At 43.2% G+C, this 19,478-nt stretch overlaps 1 protein-coding gene across 1 annotated transcript in view; it reads right to left on the reverse strand.

Moving 5' to 3' along the window:
* Positions 1-235: 235 nt before the first annotated feature.
* Positions 236-19,478, reverse strand: part of brinp2 (bone morphogenetic protein/retinoic acid inducible neural-specific 2) — a 36,674-nt gene continuing 17,431 nt past the window's right edge. Inside the window, exons 6-7 of the mRNA XM_076296028.1 lie at positions 3,332-3,554; positions 236-1,361 (exon numbers count right to left, since the gene is read on the reverse strand). Coding sequence (XP_076152143.1) covers positions 236-1,361; positions 3,332-3,554 — 1,349 coding nt within the window. The remainder of the gene's footprint in view (positions 1,362-3,331; positions 3,555-19,478) is intronic.

Raw genomic sequence — 19,478 nt, forward strand, 5'->3', positions numbered from 1 at the left:
TCAGTTCAGGCCGCCCCCACACATACCCACACAGTCCTCCAGAATTGTCCCCAAACGCTTCATGTTTGCCTGCTCGCGGTTAGCGTGGCCAGAGACACACTTGTGAATTTGTTTTTTTGCACACAAACACACACACACACACACACACACACACACACACTCACACACACACACAGACACACACACACTGAAACACAAACAACACACACATGCGTGCCAGAGGGATTTGTCCAGGCTAGCTGCATAACTGCCCCAGCTCGGGCTCCGGGGAGTTGGGCAGCCTGGCGCTGAAGCTCTGCAGGGAGTCCCGGAGGCGTGCCACCTCGCTGGCCGACAGCTTGAGCCGGTGCCGGAGCAGGCAGGAGAAGAGGTCCAGGGGCTGGCCGCCCGGTCCTGGCGGAGACAGCCTGTTGATGCGGTCGCGCATCTCCAGCAGCATGAGGAAGGCGGCGTCCTGCGAACCCTGTGTGTACGGGTAGTCTAGCTGCAGGATCAGGTCCTTGATGCCCTCAGGGTCAAAGTGCATGCTGTAGCCGAACACCTTGAGGCTGTTGATCTTCATGTAGCCCAGGTTGGAGGTGTGGTCGTCCAAGTCCAGCGGCTCGTAGAAGAGCGTCTCGTTGGCGGCCGGGTCGTCCGTGACGATACGGCTGCGCAGGTAGATGTGCACCGTCTCGAAGAAGGACTTCCACTTGCTGCCCATCACCAGCGTCCAGTTCTGGCACTGGAGCGAGCCGTCCAGCTTAGTTCTTTCCCAGTCGGGGAAGTCCTGCTGGTTGACTGGCATGAACCAGCTCTCGGAGTGGCTGCCCCCGAACGGGTTGACGTAGATGGCGGGCACGGGCTCCAGGGTGCTGTTCTTGGTGGCGCAGATCTGGAAGCTGAGGCCCATGAGCATGTGGATGAGGTTGGACTTGTTCTTGTTGCTCTTGAGCGTGAGCAGCATGCGCTTGCGCCAGCCCGGATTGAACCAGCTGCCCAGGCGCACGTCGTTGCTGATGTAGATGGCGTGCACCTCCATGCGGCTGTCCAGCCGGCCCAGCAGGTAGCGCGTCTCTGCGTCCGGCATGTCAAAGTCAAAGTTGACGTAGTGGTCCAGCGAGTTGGCGATGCTGGGCCGGCAGGCGCCCGCGAGCAGCACGCTGCCTGGGTGGCACGCGCCGCAGCGGGTGACGTTGTCCGCCGCGCAGGTGGCGCACGAGGTGCCCTCACCCACCTGGCACGGCACGCTGCCCTGGCATGAGGTGGCCTGCTCAGACGGGCAGGTGCAGCTCCGAGTCTCCTCGGAGAAGGTGCCCAGGAGTCCGTGCTCGCTGCAGTACAGGAGCGACTGTGCGCGGTTCAGCCAGAATCGCAGCGCCCTGAGCGACAGACAATAATTACCACAGACACAATTAATCACAGCAGGACACCTGGCTGCTGGCATTTGCTAAATGGTGATGTGAATCAGGGGGAGGTGGAGGGGGGGGGGGGTGAGAGGGAGGAATTGGGGCAAAAAATGACATGAAAAATCTTTTCCACAACAACACGAACAGTCACTCAGGACCTGACCCTGGTTTTTATTGTCAGGCAATGAGGCATCCTAGTCTGACCACTGATGAAGAAGGATTTTAATTTTGCACGGCTGAGCTCTCCGCTGACAGAAGGCAGCCATGTTCTCTGCGGCAAGGTAAAGAGGTTAGGAACTCACACGCAGGAGGTGAGAGAACGCAGCATTTTACTGATGTTCGCCATCAGCCAGTTCAAAGAGTTACTAATAATGAAGGGGTTCGGCAAATTCATTATCGAGCTACTTAGTACAGAGAAAGTCAACAGCACAAAGCCTTTGCACATCTCAGATACAGTCTAATGCAGTTTCCCCCAGAGGTTTCATATTTCCTCTGGGCCATTTATGTATGTTTGCAACCACTAAGAGGCTTCATTAAATTAAATGGCATGTTTGAAAAGTGTGTTATGCTAATTCGCACAAGCAACATTACATTATTTCCCTATAGTGTGACTATAGGAAAGATAATTAAGTAGTTTATTAATATACACTCAGTTTCCCCGTACATGGATTTAGCCTATTCCAAGATAAAAACACATTTTTTTCAGTGGAGATTTTCATTGAAGTTTTCTTTTAATCTAGGACTAAGATTAATCCATATGTGGGAAACTGGCCCATAATGTCCATAGTACCGTCGATAATTACATAATCTTTTTAGCAGAATGAGATCTCACACCTGTTACTGAGGGTGCAAGATTCTGCTGAGGATCTTAATAGACTCCTTGCTGTGTAGGCAATGCAGTTTTAATAATATTGAATTCAGAAATTATATGGTTTTGCTTAGAAGTCAACCATCACATATCACTGTTAAAAATATTGTTCATGAGTAAAACCTAATCCTCATCTGGGGCCGATAGGGATCTTATAGGGATCTTATTTACAGCGGCGAGCACAAGGGCACAGCAGGCTAGCCTTTGTTAAAGGAGCCAGACCCAGGAGGGGCCTGTCAGGGGAGAGTGGAAGGCTTCAAAGTAAAGGACGTTAACTACAAGCTGTCACTCTCCTGGAGCACTTGATTACAGTGTGCCAACACTGACCACACACTACAAAAGGACCTCTCAATCTCCTCTCTCTCTTTGTCTCTCTCTCTCTCTCTCATGTTCCCTCTTTCTGTCTTACCTTCTTCAGGCTGTGTAAGACCAGTGTTCTTTCTCTCTTTCTCTCTCTCTCTCTCTCTCTCTCTTTCTCTCTCTCTTTTTGTTGATAGTGTTGACTATGAAATAATTGTCTTGAAATGACAAACAGCCCAAGCATGAAGGGGCCTGGCAGCCTGGCCTTTTCTCAGCTTAAATAAACTCTAGATCATGTCACATAATTACCTTGCGGCAAACACAGTCATTAACGGCAGGGCATGGGGCTTGATAGGGAACGGGTAAATACGTTTTTGAATAGGTTTAAAGGCTATGTCGCGCTGCTAATGCTGAATGACAATAATTGTGGTAGTTACATACGCTCCCGTTTTGCGAATGTTAATGACTTATCTGTTAAAGACATGTTGGCATATTTAAAAATGCATTCTAATCCTTTGTGCTAACTGCTAACCACATTAACTTGCTCCCCTTAATCCCCGATCTTAACCATTTCAAGACTATCCATAGTTATACAATCACCCCCTGCATATAAGATATGCAAGGGCATATAACAAAACTGACAAGTGGGCTACCAACAGAGACCTCCAGGGCAATGATTACAGCTGACCACGGCTCACACAGAATTGCTCTGTTGGGGCGCTGCGGGAGCGACTGACTCACAGATTGACAGACAGATTGACAGACAGTAGCCTACCTCTCTCTGGGTAGGCTGATTCTGGGCTGCTTGGGGCAGCGCTTGCTCAGGGTGAAGAGCTTGCGCACGATCTTCTGGGCCTTGCCCGTCACCAGCTTGGTGTTGGCCTCCAGCTGCCCGTATCGCCGCTGGAGAGCGCCGTCCGACGTCCAGAACCTCAGGATGGCCGAGGTGTTGAGGAACCGGTCTGTGGGCAGCTTATTCAAAAAGGACTTGAATTCATCTGAGGAGAGAGAGAGAGAGAGAATTTGTAAGGTAAAGTTATGTTATAAGTGAGCACACAGAAATGTTTTGATATTGATATTATGTTGTAAAATGTAAAATTATAGATTTTATATTTAATGTAAATTTGAATATGCATTCCCAAAGGAACATTTATTGTCTAAAAAATTATCTTTCTTTGTCTCATGTGAAATAAATCAGTTCTTCTTGAGATCTCAGGTGAGAGTATTTTGAGATCTTCAGTTGAATTTAAATTGGACCGTCTCAGTCCAAGTCTGATTTGAGTTCAACTTCAGATCTCATAAATCTTTTTTATCGTGCCTTATTTCTCCTAATGGTCCTTTAGGACAAAAATGTGAGATATCATTTCAAATGTTGCTTTCCTATGTGTTGCTAATTTCTATATACACTATGTAATATGTACGTATGTTAAACGATTTTGTGAATTTCCCTTCCCTTTTCCCTTTTATTAACATTTAGGCCTAAGCAATTAATTCTAACCAGAACCACAACAAAGGTAGCCGCCTTGTGAACACAATACATGGAAATATATGAGTATGTTAATTTTGTGTAATTATTCCTTATACTGACCGCATGCTACCACCAAACAATGCATGGTAACTATCTCACTCTCTCTCTTAGAGCTACACTTCCCTACCACAGTGCTCAGTATAAGTAAGACCCTGAATTATTTTCAAGCTCATTTGAAAAAAATGTCGCCCACAGCCATGGGTTGCTCCTCCAGATAGCAGGTCCAGTGAGAACCTAGGCGTAAGTGCTCTAAGGCTGACCAAGTGTACAGCACTCTCAAGTCTGGGCTTTTTTTTCTGCCCACCCCCTGCGTGTTTCCTGTAGCCATCAGACACACACACATCCCCTTTCATTGCCCTCCTCTCCCGGGCCATTACAGTATTCAATGGTCCTGCAAGTGTGGGATGCCCACGGGTTCTGGCCACTACCAGTAAATGACTGGAATAATGTTAACGTTGGCTCAAAGAGTGAGTGAAGCTCGTTTCGCCCAGTGCCACCCCACTTTTACAACTGCAGCTGTTGCACTCTGCTCAGAGGACCCCTGAGCTTGGCAGGACGCGGGCTTGAATGGGGAACACCATTACAGTACATCCAGTTCAAAGGAGGGCACGCTTCCCATGAAAGGTTTTTGTGTTTCAGATTAGGAGAAGACAAGGTGCTTTCGTTCTCATTAGATATACGGTTAATTAAAAAAATAAAAATAAATAAAAAACAAGAGACCTGCACCCAATTGGCACGTGTGGAGATATGCGGAACAGAATTGTTTATTTCCAAGGCAAGCACGTTATGTATTCCCTACATCAATCGCCAGGCATAAACCCAGGGCCGACATATGGTAATGCAACCTCATAAAACCACAATCTCTCACCTTGTACCTTATCTGTGCAAATCAGAAAGCATTGACCTGCCTGTCAGGTGTCTCTGCAGTGCTAAGTGGAACACTGTGAGTCACAGCTTGGCCATTAATTGGTTTGATGGATCTCTTGCCCACCCTTTACTCTCTCTCTCTCTCTCTCTCTGCCTCCGTCTCTCCCTTTCCCATCACCAATTTATTTCTTCCACTTCTCTTCGTATTCTTATCTGTCTTTTATCACCCATCTTTTCATCCCCGTCACCTCTGAAGCCCCCTGCTCATTTCCCATCCTTCTCTCTCTCTCTCTCTCTCTCTCTCTCTCTCTCTCTGTTTGGTGTGAAGTTCTACTCTCCTTCGTCTTCTTCTCTTCCCTCCCTCTCTCCCTCTTCTCTTCCCTCCCTCTCTCTCTCTCCCTCCCTCCTCACTGTGAGAGAGTATTGCATTGGCATTCGGAGCACTCCTCTTGTCTGCCTATTCTCCTCTTTTCTGGCATTTATGACTTCATGTCCAAATTTATGGACAATTTAGCCCGGTTGAAAATGTGTCAGCGAGAAAGATGAGGTTAGTTTTCGTAATGAGCCCCACACACTCTCAATCTCTGAGTCAATCTGATCATTTAAATGAGAGTGAGACAGCAAAATGGCAGATGTCGAATCATATCCATTTAGCGGTAAACACCTATTAAGCATTGTTTGACATTACGCTAAATGACAAAAGGACTTTAGCAACATATAACCCATTTAAATGACCGGGACGTAAGAAGCTTCCTGTATAAAATGTGACCAAAGTATTCACATGACTGAACAAAAAAATTGTTGACAGCAAACCATTTTCATTGTGTATCATTTCTTTGTAATTTGCTTATGTTTAGTGGTCCAGTTTATTACAGATCTACACATACAGTACTGTATCTCATTCTCCACGTCCCGGGGGATCCTGCAAACTGATGTAGCAGTAGTGCTGCCACTGAGCACAGACTATTTAGGCTTAGTATAGTGCTCATCAGTTCTACCACCTCATATCAAAATCTCAACACACATATCAAAACACAGGGCAAAAGCAATCCTATTTAAATTGCCTATTATAGTTTGGCCTTATGCTTTTTCATCTGATGCAAATAGGCTCTTCAAATTCATTATACTTGTAATGAACTACTTTGCATCTAAATAGCACTAAAAATGCAATTATAATCTTCCAGTCACAGGCTGGACTTAATGTGGCCAAGTTACAGTGGAGCTCTAGAAGGTTGACACTTCTACTTCCCTACTACCTGATCTTGTAAGAAAACACATTATTCAGTATTTATATATTCAGTAAACTTAAGCACTAGCGGGATCATAAATGGCATCAAGGCTGTGGAAGTAGAGTCTGTTGTCCTTCGCCTTAGCTTCTGTATATATTTACAAGAAAGAAAGCAGAGCATGTACTTGTGAAATCTCTACAAGGGTAGAACGCTTTGTGGGGCTAGGTCTAGTTTGATGTCAAAGTAGAAAACAATGAGTTCAACTGCTAGCCTCTTTATCCTTCGACAGGGGTCCCTTTTTAGGTTTCTTTTTTCCCCTTCCTCCACTACTCCTTGCCTCCGGAGATGCGGACATTAATCACGGATTGATCAGAGGGTTTTGCGCTGAAGGGTGCTGAATTATGAGCAGTCTAGAGGAGCTGACGGCTGATGGAGCGCTGATTAGACGCTCCCTCCAGCTGCAGCACAAGGTGAAGGATCTCCTCTCAGTTAATCAGTGAAATGGATCAGCTCGGCTTTTCAAGTCATCACAAATCGCTCGGACCGCCCTCGCTGTCTGTTTTTGTAACGCACCATCCACAGTTTTTTTGGCCTTAATCTTCAACACACGGTATCACATGGCTACACTAACTGTCTGCATTCTATGTACTTAGAATACATGTTGTTCCAAAGTGTAAAAACTATTCTTTCTTTGTAAATACAATCTTTAATTGCAATGCACACCCTCTACCTAAAGGTACAGGCTGTGTATTGCAATTAAAGTTAGTAACATACATTGTGCTACTTAGTATTGTTTATTACTAATAGTAATAGTACTGTAGGATATGTATTAAGAAGTGGGACCACTTCACTTTCCTTCTCCAAGTACTGTATCTTTCTATCTATTACACCTTTCATTATCTTCATCTTAAAAGACTTGATGTGTCTATGCTGGTCTGGCCCAGAATGGCTTTCTTGGTGATCACTGCATATATTGTTTGGTTTATGGACACCTGAGTAGTGATTTGTGAAAAGATGCTGCACCAAAGTTGGTGTATCATAAAGAGCTTGCTGACGATGGGTGCTATTGATTTGCTGCAGCGTTGTTCTGTCTGCTGACGGTGCATTGGATTTGCCAGGGAAATGGCACCTGGAACTGAATTGCTCGGTTACAAAAGAACTCATAAGAGGACCATAAAATACAAATTTGCACTGTCTCACGTCACCATTGCCTTTGCCATTTAGGAAGCCCTTTCAGAAAACAAACCAAATGCTAATCTCTTCCTCTAGAAGTTTCTTCAGTACAACTGAACTTCTCCCTCAGTTGGTGATAGTAACCCTAGGTCCATAAATATACCCTCTTTCTGGTCTCTACAGTAGGATTGCCATCAGATTATTGTACCCAAGTGGGTGTTTCTTTGAAAGCAATGCTTTCCAATCCAACCCTTTGGCTCCTAGAAAACTCGTAAGGAGATCAATCTTAACTAAACCCAATGATTCCCTCATTTCAAGGTTGCAAATGGAACATAAAACTTCTCCTCATCTTCACCTTGATCAATAGCTTTTAAGGAAATCCCCTACAGTGGTATGGCAAGATGTGTGGTTTTGAGTCTCTCTATTTCTCTTTCACTCTCTTTTTCTCTTGTGTGTGTGTGTGCGTGCACCCACATGTGTCAGTGAGTGTGTGAGTGTGTGCACAGCACAATGGCACTGAGCACTTCACATTCCATTAAATCCTGCAACATGACTCTCTGCTGTTGTCATTAAAGGGTTTATGTTGCATGCTGTGAAAATGGTCCAGCTGTGTAATACTCAATATTAAATAGTAATCCAATAATGGGTGAAATAAAGCACCGTTAGATATTGCGGCATGGTTACAACATGAAAGGTTATAAGTCTTTGGTGTTGTGTTGATGGCCTATTATTGCATTTAAAAGCTGACCACATTCAAACAAGAGTTGTGAATTTCAGTGGCATACATTATCGAAAGATGATCTCTTCATATAATGCTGAATAATGGGACTCTATTTTAAAGGACACACTGTAACTGTTACAGACAAATAACAGATATGTCTTTTATATCACAGAATTTCTCTCAAGCTAGCGCAATTTCACCTCTATTAACTTAATTATTGTTTACTGAGTGTGCTAGAACTCATGTTGTTATCGCCTTAGCCATATTGAACAACAATTACATAACAAAACATAACAATTACAACAACACTTTGGCAGAAGATGTTCAGATAATGCTTCATGAAACAACTAGATGACTTGACTTTCATCTTTAAAATGCGCAGAGATTAACTAGTGGTGAAAAACATACTGGTAGTCTTAAAGGCGAACTATGCAGGTTTTTTTAGCTTAATATGCAGGGTTTTTTTTTTTAAAGCTTAATTTACCTTCACTTAACAGCTTCAGAGTCATTGGAATGGTTATATGACTTTTTTCGGGTTGAATGGTGGCCGTCCCACTTCCCCCCTACGCCTGTGAGCGGAAAAACCGCCCTTGCAACTGTGGGCCGGCGGCCTCAGTGTCAGGAAGTATAACGAGTGTAACAAATTGCTTTACTGCATTCAAATACACATACACGCCAGGCACCGGCTAGAAAAAGGTAGCGATGGAGTTTCTCAGACATTCGTCATGACAGAGCCAGCGAAAAAGAAGCAAAAACCGAGAAAACAGTGAGAAAATTGCCAATACTGCATAATTGCCAATACTGTTTCTCTTTAAGATCACTGAGCTACAGTGCCAATACTGGGGGCACATTATACAAACCATTTGACACAATCCAGAGGAACCCTGCCTTTCTATTCAAACCAGAGGAATGCAGTGTCGTCTCAAAAGGCATTAAAACGCAATGTAGCTAATACACAATCATGACAGAATTACATACAGGGGCACGCTCACTTTGTGAGAGGGAGTTTAGGGAATTTCACTTCACTTTAGACAAGCTGAGAACATGATTGTACATTCAGAAATGTGGCATTTGATGTTCTGTTCGGTTCTTTGATGCACACTGGGGGATCTGTGGAGTTTATAATATTAGATATTTTTTTCTCTGAACAACTGCAATAGCACAATTCAGTAATTGCTGCAACAAAACCTTAATAAGTAAAAGTAAACAAAACAATGCAAGTAATAGTTGGTTGAGGGGTATTTGTTGCAAATGTCTGATGTCTTTACTTTACTGACAGGCAGCAAGATAAAAAAAAAAATAGATAATAAATGTACCAACCAGAACTCCATCTTTTGAAGCCCAGTGGCCATATAGACCCATGGAGAAAATAATTCCCTCTCTGAGCCTTAAGCCGACTTTTGATATCATCTAGAAGAAGCAGCCAGTCTCTCTAGGAAGAGGTGCCTTTGGCCTCTTGAGTTAACCCCGGAGGGGGTTGCAGTGAGCCTGGGTAGCTGCCTTGCCCTCATCTAGCAGTACTTAAGAGGTATCATAAGTCTGTGTCACAGAGCCCATGGTACCAGCAGAAAGCCTGGGTGTCATGGGTAGGGTCGCAAGCCACAGACATGACTGGATCATACCAAATGCATTGCCTGGGACTTTCCTCCAGTCTCTTAATTAGACTGCAGACTGCCTGGCTTGTATCAGACAAGGCGAGCGATAAGCCATTTCGAGATGATTGCAATGTCACAGAGCGAACACAACAGACACAGTCGCTGCGCTTGCTTGTAATCTGAGCTACTTTTAAAAATGATTTTACAAGGAAATCTCCTGTTATTTCCTTCCTGGGCTCCAATGTTCACCCACCTACTGTCCTAACACCTATTTCCCCTGAGCCATTATGACCCAGTATTCAATTTTCTTAACTCACATAAATATTTCAGTATACAGCTATGCAGCTTGGCACAGTATTACAATTTCCTGTATAGACAAACAAATAGGTGTTTGCCATGTCAGCTGCTTTTTTTAAATTATATACCGGTATATATATATATATATATATAAACTAATAATATATCTATATATATATAATTTGCGGTTTTTGCCTTTATTTGGATATATATATATATATATATTTGCGGTTTTTGCCTTTATTTGGATAGGACAGTGAAGATTGACAGGAATTGAGTGTGAGAGAGATGGGATATGACAGCAGGTTGGATTTGAACCTGGGTCTCGGTGGACACTTGCATGGTATGAGGGCTGTAGCCTGTTGCGCCACAGCGCCCCCCCTCATGTCAGGTGCTTTTGACTCACTCTAGCACTCCTAGAATGCCACATGCCTTGCAAATGTATGGGAAATTATATGAATATAGGTAAAACTATGATTCAGTGCCTCACACATATTACTGTACTAACACTCATTCTCATCCACTCATCCATACAAAAGTCTATATTTGAGAAGCTAATAATTATGTGCAGTTACCAGGGAGGCTGCCGTTCATCACTCTGGTGGGTCCTACACATTGGTGGTGAGGTATCCCCTACAATATGAAGCACTTTGGGTGCCTTGAAAAGTGCTATATAAATGCAATGTTTTGTTGTAATTATAAGTATGACTTCATTTAGCTTGTTCTATATCAAAAGTTTAAAGCAACACAATGCAGTTCTTCTACCTTAAAATAACACATTTTGATGCTCGATGGTGTTTTATGCCCCCAATGTCGTCTTCCAGGCAGCGCTGCCACCGCTGACTTAAAGGCACCTAATCCTAAACCTAACCCCAACCCTAATCCTAACGTTAACCCATGCCTAACCCTAGTGCCTTCCAGGCAGCGCTGCGTTGAAGACAACGTTGGGGGCATAAAACACCAAGAAACACATTGCTCGTAAACTGACTAACAATATGGAGTCTCTGACATTGGCAATATGCAGTACACCTGCACTATGTAACGTTGTTGTCACGGGTAGGAGCACAACCCTTTTTGTTGTTTATTGGAGAACTGGATCCCTCAGTTCCGCAGCACTACATGGGAATCCAGTACATTGGAAATGGATGAAACGGGCAATTCCTACTTAGTGTTACTTTAAGTAGGTATATCAGAAGTGAGGAAGACTTTGTTTCTTAATAAAGCGCATTTTTGGTGTCACCAGTTTCGAGTCACTATGACTCCAAGAACAAACGGAGGGTTAATTGCCGTCAAGTGTACATGAATTCTCACACTACTCTGATGGCATCTCCGCACTGAATCACTTCACGTGGCCATGGGCTAGAACGCTTCAGGCAACACTTTGTCAAGCTAGTGCTAAACATAGCTTTCACTTCTTTTGTTCTGATTGTATTAATGAGAGACATTTAATAGAGAACTAGGCCTGTGCCCTAAAACTCTCCCAGCGGGTTGACTTGACAAACAGGTGACTGGCATGAAAGGTATTTTTTTTATATTTTATCCATTTATAACAAAATAAATTCTGTTCCCAGTGATCAAACTCAGAAAGAGGAACCTAAACGGTTGTGGCTGATCCTGGGTTAATATGGTTTTGGAAGAAGCACAATCTGCAGAAGCTTATACTATGCAAGAACAAGAGCTGCCACACCTGAGAGACTCCACTGAGGCCTTCTCACTGTCCTAACGTCTAAATCAGGACGCTCCTGCTCAGACCTGTCGATGATAACACTTTATTGAGTGGCCAGGGTCCTGGGGGAGAATGAAAAGGGTCCTCTGAAAGGCCTCAGGCTGTCGCTGCACAGATTACTTCCAGTGGAGGGTGATAACTCATTCAGGAGAGATGTCTTACCTCACATACTCTTTCTTTATGTGCACTCTGCAAGCACTGTCAACTGACCTTGATTTTCTCTCTGTGTGTGCGCATGAGTGTGTGTGTGTGTGTGTGTGTATACTAACACTCTGTGAATGCTAAATCTTTTTTATTTATCGATCACAGAGCATATATTATTCACCAGAGTTGGTGCTAAGGAAGTAGAGGATACCTCCAGTGCAATGTCCTGTGACAACATACCAGCAATTATATGTAATTCTTCAGAAACAATAAGGGGCTTGTACCAAACCATAAATCTTTACTCTCACAGCAAGTCGGGAAACAGAGCTCACTCACAGCTGCCGTGGAGCACTCTTATAGCCCTGGGCTATAGATGTGCTGGTTTGTGTGCCAGATTTTTCAGTAACTCTCCATTGAAGCAATTTAGGGATTTCCAGAGGGTGAGACCAATAAATGTATAGTTTCGGGATTGCATTAAAATGGATGTGCATAGATATTTTTTAAAGATATGTTGGGTGTTTTACAAAGTGGTTAAAAGTTTTCCGTCAATGGCTTTTGTGTGTTTAAGTAGGCCAGTGTGTGTTTTTTTCAAATTTCAATTCAGGGTTTAGGTCTGTTTTAGTCTTCTGCTGACAGATCCATCTTTTACCAATGCTGCACTGCTTCACAAGTCATTTATCTGTAATTGAATGGAAACTTTTGAAGTATCGAGTTCAGAGTGAGTGACCAACTACCTCCTCTGCCTCAGTCACACTGCTCTCCCAGTACCACTGGGGATTTTGCTATAAGAAAATGAACTGAACCATTATGATGTATTTTGAAATAGCCCCCTAAAGTCAAAGCCATTGGAGGGATTTTTCTGTGCATTTGTCAGAGTGAAGTTTACATTTTGGCAGGGCACAGTGAGCACTCATATTGACAGCACTTACAGAGAACATCACAGTGTCCAGTTTGGTAGTAGCAATACTCCACGTCCAAAGCCATTTCTGCTCGTTTTTGACTCCAGGCTCTGATGTAAAAGCACATTCAGGATGGGCTGTGGAATATATTTAATATTGGGGGAGAGATCTTTTTTATCTCTTAAACACTGCCACAGGCACCACAGCCACCATGCTGGCATGTTCTTCACGTATCATTCACAAACAAGAATGTCTGTTGTTGCCATGGTCACAGCACATCTCACAAGCCCCTATAGGCAGTAGTCTTGCAGTTGTTGCCATAATGTGCAGAAAATAACTATTTTGTGTTGGGTTTTTGTTTCGTTTTGTATTACCTGATAAAGGTGCATGAGATCAGCAGGTGAAAAAGGCATGTTCAGATTTGAAAAGATCCTAATTAGCAAGATCAATCAATGTTCTGCTTCATGTTACAATTTCGTAGAAACAAAGACATGTTCACTTTACCTAAAATGATCAAGCTTTGAGCAGTTTTAATATTTGAAAGAAACACATGTCAAACAAGAAGTCTCATTTATTGTAAATCTAAAAATCTGTACTTTAATACTCACATTTTTAATATTATAGAAAATAAAACAATTTATGTGCACTCCAACCTGCACATAATGCCGCTTCAGTGGTATAGAGCCAACAGCCTTGTGTTCTGACTATTCCTGATATGCCTTTATACTAAGTAACTTTCACATAACTCTTGGAAGAATGACACCTATTTCAATTATTTACACTTCAATCACTCTGAGGTGTAAGAAATGCAAACAGAGGATAGGGACACTGGATTATGAGATTATTATCATAGATATCTCATCATCAAGTCATTCAAGGGTTGACTGTGTAACAGTTAATAGTCTTTCTCTTGCTTTTCCATGCACTGAAACTTCCCCCCTACTGTTATTGTACTCATCTAGTACTGTACATAATTATTTACACAAAGTATGCAATATGTGTGTCCACAATGCTATACATGCACACAGAGATGTGTGTGTGTGTGTGTGTGTGTGTGTGTGTGTGTGTGTGTGTGTGTGTGTGTGTGTGTGTGTGTGTGTGCGTGAAAAAGGGGAGAATATGCATGTGCGTCATGTCTCCCCAGACAGACATGTGTACTTAATAGCACACCGTAGGTAATAGCTATGAGGAGTGTGACCTGAATTGAGACATCCCTCACCTGTCTCCGATTACCCCTTGTGGATTTGACGCACCCCACCTCTACAGGCACGCCGTGCCCACCCTGTACAAGATGAACTGCCATTGTCTTTCACATTTGTCAGCAGCGGGAGGGAAGACTAGCCTATTTATAGGGCCATTTGGCAGGCAGTCACATTTTGACGTCTGATACAGTTGCTGATAAATATGATGTTCCTTTCTTGCCTTTTTCTGCCTCTCTTTCTAACACAGAAAAGTTTCAGAGTCGTGCACATAATCTAACCAAACCCACCTCCATTTGTATTCCTTTTCTCCTTGGCCTCTATAGTAAATTGGAACAATCCGACTTTTAAAATAAACAGAAATTGATATATAAAATCCTCGGTTAAGGCGATCGGAAACGGAAGAGACCCAATAACCTTATTTGTACCTTATCAAAAGTTTAATGTACCTTGGCATTCTGAAATTGTATTGTGTCCTTGGTCTCATTTTGTGGATATAGTTATCTTCTTATACAGAATCACAACTTGGATTAAAAAAATGAGTGGTTGTATGTGGCAGAGTATCTTTCGGGCCAACTCAAGCCCTTCATCAGATGTCTGATGAAGGGCTTGAGTTGGCCCGAAACGTCACGGTAAATAAACTAAAACTTGGGAGCATATACTGGTGTTGCGGACTTTTTTCCCCTCTCTCTCATCGTAAGTGTTTTGTCCAGCACCCAGGATTAGATTGGGATGTGCGTGCGTTTTTTCCTCTTTATGCAGAGTATCTTTCCACCTCACCCGATGTCTCTCTCTCTCTCTCTCTCTCTCTCTCTGTCTCCCCCCCCCCCCCCCCATGGGTGCTATATGTATCTGCTGCTGTGGCCTGAAGTGAAATAAGTATCAGCGAGACGCAGAGCAGGTGTTTTCTGCTCCGACATCAGGGGCACCTTCTGTGCTCTCTCGTGCGATACGGGACGGAGGGATCTGAGGAGTCCTCGCCGTGGACCTTGACGGAGTGAGTCGTCCTCGGCTGGGGACACACTGACAGTCTGGGGTCTCCCAGGGGGACGGCAGTGAGCTTCAGGGGTCACTGCTTGCAAGGACACCAGTCTAGTTCCTCAATTGTGGCGTGTGGGCTGGGGGGTTGTTGGCTGGCTGGGTGGAGAGGGTAGGGGGATGGGGTGGACTTGAGTTGGGGGGTTGGGAGTGTTGGCTGACTGGGTGACAGGACTTCAAACACTGTGTGTCCTACAGAGTTGTGTCTGTCACCACTGGGCTGTCCTGATCCATGGCCTTGGCTGTCTACGGCCAGTGAACCCTGAAGCTCTAGAAGAGCAAATTGTAGTGTGTGTGGGATGTATTCTGATTCTCTGTCCTTTTACAAAGTTCGGCGCTCTTGTTTGAAATGCATCACACAAACTTTTTGTCTTTGTGTTTTGTGTGTGTGTGTGTGTGTGTATGTGTCTGTGAGTGTGTGTGTGTGTGTGTGTGTGTGTGTGTGTGTGTGTGTGTGTGTGTGTGTGTGTGTGTGTGTATCCTGCATATATTTCTGTTTGTTTGTCTGTGTGGTATGAGATTGTGTGAGGGCATGGGTGTGTGTCTGTGTGAATGTATTTGTTGCCTGTGTGTGTGTGTGTGTGTGTGTGTGTGTGTGTGTGTGTGTGTGTGTATGTGTGTGTGTGTGTGTGTGTGTGTGTGTGTGTGTATGTGTGTGTGTGTGTATTGTGTTTGAGGGGGAGTGCTGGTGTGAGGCCTCTGATGGTGTGTTTGTGAGCTCTCTAGCCCTCAGCGCTGACGGGAGCTGTCTGCACTGAATGTGGAATCAGAGGGATCGAAGAATCCCAGAGCAGCACTTCTCCCCCCCAGGCTCAGCCCGCACTTTTCATGATGCCTTCATAATAATAAAAACCTTTCCCTATCGCCTGCCACACACTGGGTTTTAAAACCCAGAGTGAAAAAAGGCAAAAGGGATTTCATCACAGCCTGTTGGCCTAACATGAATAAAATATGCAGTGCATTATGCACTAGAGATAAAAAAGAAATACTGTGGAAGCCAACATATCCTACAACGAATCGGTGGAGTCATATGGAAGCATCGATAGGACAGGATACATGCTATCATGGGACAAGTATTGGTATGCAGGGTGTCAGACAAAAGTGAATGTATAAGTTGGGTTTTGGTTGTCCTTGTCCATGAAAAACTCACATTAGCTATATCACCAACGATGTGCACATCAGCAAAATGACACATTAGTTAAAAGGCATGGACAAGACATTAGAGACACATTGGACATCAGCAGAATGACACATTAGTTAAAAGGCATGGACAAGACATTAGAGACACATGGGCATCAGCAGGGACAGAGGACTGAAAAACAGTCAAGTAATGAATAATGGGTGACAAGGTGTTTTGGTAATGGTGGTAATGTGGCAACAACGTGAAGTGGAGTGCTTCTGTTACCTGAACGCTGTAAAGTTCATTATCCTTATACCACCGTTGGCTGGCACTAATTTGCTGATGTAATTCCCACGTTTTGATCGCTAAAATGGTCTTGTTTGTAGGGCTACTTCTTTCCACCACATAAGATCAACTAATTTCTCAACTTACATAAAAAACTTCCGTTACTACCGGTAGTTCTAAAGTTTATGCTCAAGTGAAACTGTTTAACACTGATGGTATGTACAGCATTTCTATAGTGGATAAATGAAGAATAAGCTGTTGTTGATTAGCTGTGTTATATTCTTCCATTATGTTTCCCTAAATATATTTCTGCCATACAAAATGCGTTATCAAGTAATAAAACCATAAATGGGCATAGAATCAGTGAAATTCACCATTGGCCGGACTTTACGGGAGCTGGTGCCAAGATTATTTGTTGTGCCTCCTCTGAAAGAACTGTGTCTTGAAGGCATGCTATTTTTAATTAACATAATGGAGCGTTTGAGACTATTAGGGCTTGAGTATGTGTAGAGAGGGTTGAGGCACAATATCTCTCTGACAGTAAGGAAATGTTGGACTTTTACAGCCTGAATTTATGGTGTGTGTACAATCAATCAATGGAAGTGCTGACATAATTCTGTAGCATGATTCCAAAAGCCATCCTTGTAATGTACACTGTTGAAGGCAATAAAACCGACACATGATTCCATTAAACTTGCTGGTACAACTCTTACCACTATCATAAAGAGTTATTGGAATAATAAAGGAGGTTCACGTGACCTAAGATTTTCTTGCACATTACCTAAAAGACCACCCATTATCACCTGTGTTTCCCTGAAGTTACAAATAAGGTTATAGATAGATAGGTAGATAGATAGATAGATAGATAGATAGATAATATTTTACAGACCAAGCGTCACAGTCACACTAGGTTTTCCACCGGCCGCGCCTACCTCCTCACTCTCCTGAAGCTCCCGCCTCCTGTTCACATTCCCCAGCCTACTGATGAGCTGCACCTGTGTTCAGTCAGACTCACTCCCCATTTAAACCCCTGTCTCCTCTCATTCTTTGTCTGGCCTTGTTTCGGGTGACACCAAGAACTGCCATGAGTGTTCTCTCCTCAGCCAGACTCCTGGACTGTCTTTTCTACATTTCCCCATGCCTACTCCTACGTCTTCCTGGTCTCCTCCTGTGGGTCAGCCACGGGGCACTCGGACTACGCCAGTGTAGTACCTGCTACTCACTCCTCAGTTTGCTTGTTTGGAATAAAGCCAGATTTGTTGTGAACTTCACCTCCCGGTCCTGGGTCTGTGTGCCCTGACACCGGGTTTGACTGATCTATGAGCAGTTCAATAGCTACTGTGCTTTGGAGATCAGATGTTCCCTTCACAAATGTGTGTATTCCCTGGGTCCTGCTGCCTCCTGCCTTTGCCTTACATTATGTCTCACACCCTGTTTCAGGATATTGGCAGACTGCCACCAACTCAGCTGTAGTCTCTTTTTTTTTATCTCTTTTTCTCTTTGTTTTTAATAAAATGTTGATTACCTAATATTGTCTGCTTGCTTGGCTTTTCTCCAGTTCACTGCTGTGAACCTGTTGGGGAACAGGCTGACGTTCCCTCAGCTTTGTATTCTGGGAGGTCCCCCCCCCCCCCCCACACACACAAATGATTTCTTTGAATCTCAAAAAAGTGTTTGCTGTCTGTCCAACTACACATGGTGGTTGTTGCATTTTGCTGTTTTTTTTTTTTACAATACTGTATTCACAGTAACAGAAAATTAATTGGAAAAATAAATATATTTGGTGTCAATATTGCTTACATGTTTACTGTGTACATACTGAAATATAGAGGCTCATTAAACATAGACATAAGAGCTATAGGTTTAGAGCAACAGTGTGTACATGATGCATCCAAAAAAATAATATTACAGACAAAAGTGTGTACAACGTGAGGCAAATGTACGACGGAGTATTAGGGCCACACTTGAAGAAAAAAATATTTGCCATGACGAGATTAAACTCGACATGCCGACTTTAAAGTCGCCATATCGAAATTAAACTCGACATTTCGAGAATAAAGTTAAAATGTCATGTCGACTTTAATCTCGACGTGTCGACTTTAAAGTCGCCATGTCGACATTAAAGCAGTTGCAGTTGATAAATACTGTAATGAGCATCATGAATTCACAGCTTCACTGAATGCTCCTATAGATACCATGGACTTCAAGATGTATATTTGTGTTTGAATGTTTTATTCATATTGGTATCTTCAGAGAAAACCTACTACCAGAGCATAATGAGATGACCTGTTGATAGAATTGATTTAAAACTAGAATGTTGTACTCGGCTCAGATGGCGCAAAAGATAATCCACAAATAGTATGCCACTAATAGATAATTTACCACACACAAGGTCAACAAATAATGACTGGGTTTCACCACACATCCACAGTAAACACCCCTCGTTCAAATAGGCTTTCATACAGTCCCTATGCCTCTTAGTAAATTCCGGATATTAGAGAGAGCAAAACATACTTCAGAAAGAATACAAATGTTATGAATGAAGTGACTTAGCTTGGTCTAATTCTCTAATGTATCCATACTATGCAGAATGTGTATGAAAGAAGGTCTAATTCTGTAATCAAAACTAGGCACAACCTCTGTAATGTATGCATAGTATGCAGATCCTAAGGGTGAATAAAACGAGGAAGCAAGAATTCAGCTCCGTACCGTATATCATTATATTCTTTCATTAGTAATATATTGCAATTTGTATTCCTGTTCAATTTCTATATTGCCTATCAGTATTCATGGTATACCTCTTGTCTAATGTAATTACATAAACAGAACCAACTGTGGTATAAATATTACTGATTGCACATGAAATTTCTAATCTCCCTTCAGTTTGTGACTGAGTTTAGGTATGGATGTCTCCTCGGCGCATTCATGCCTTTTGATGCCGCAGTAAGGGGATTGCGGTGTATTTTAGGTAAATAAAACTGCTCTGCTCGGTGCTGTTGCTGTGCTGTGGTTGGACGAGCAGTGTGCTGGGCCCAGCTCTTCACCTGCTCGGGAGAGATAGGCGCTGCGATGAGAGCAGCGGCACAGTTAACAGGATTTGA

This window comes from Alosa pseudoharengus, unplaced genomic scaffold (genome assembly GCF_046254945.1).
Source record: "Alosa pseudoharengus isolate Yale_2024_CS ecotype anadromous, Long Island Sound unplaced genomic scaffold, YU_APseudo_1.1 YU_APseudo_1.1_scf_2, whole genome shotgun sequence".
NCBI lineage: Eukaryota > Metazoa > Chordata > Actinopteri > Clupeiformes > Clupeidae > Alosa > Alosa pseudoharengus.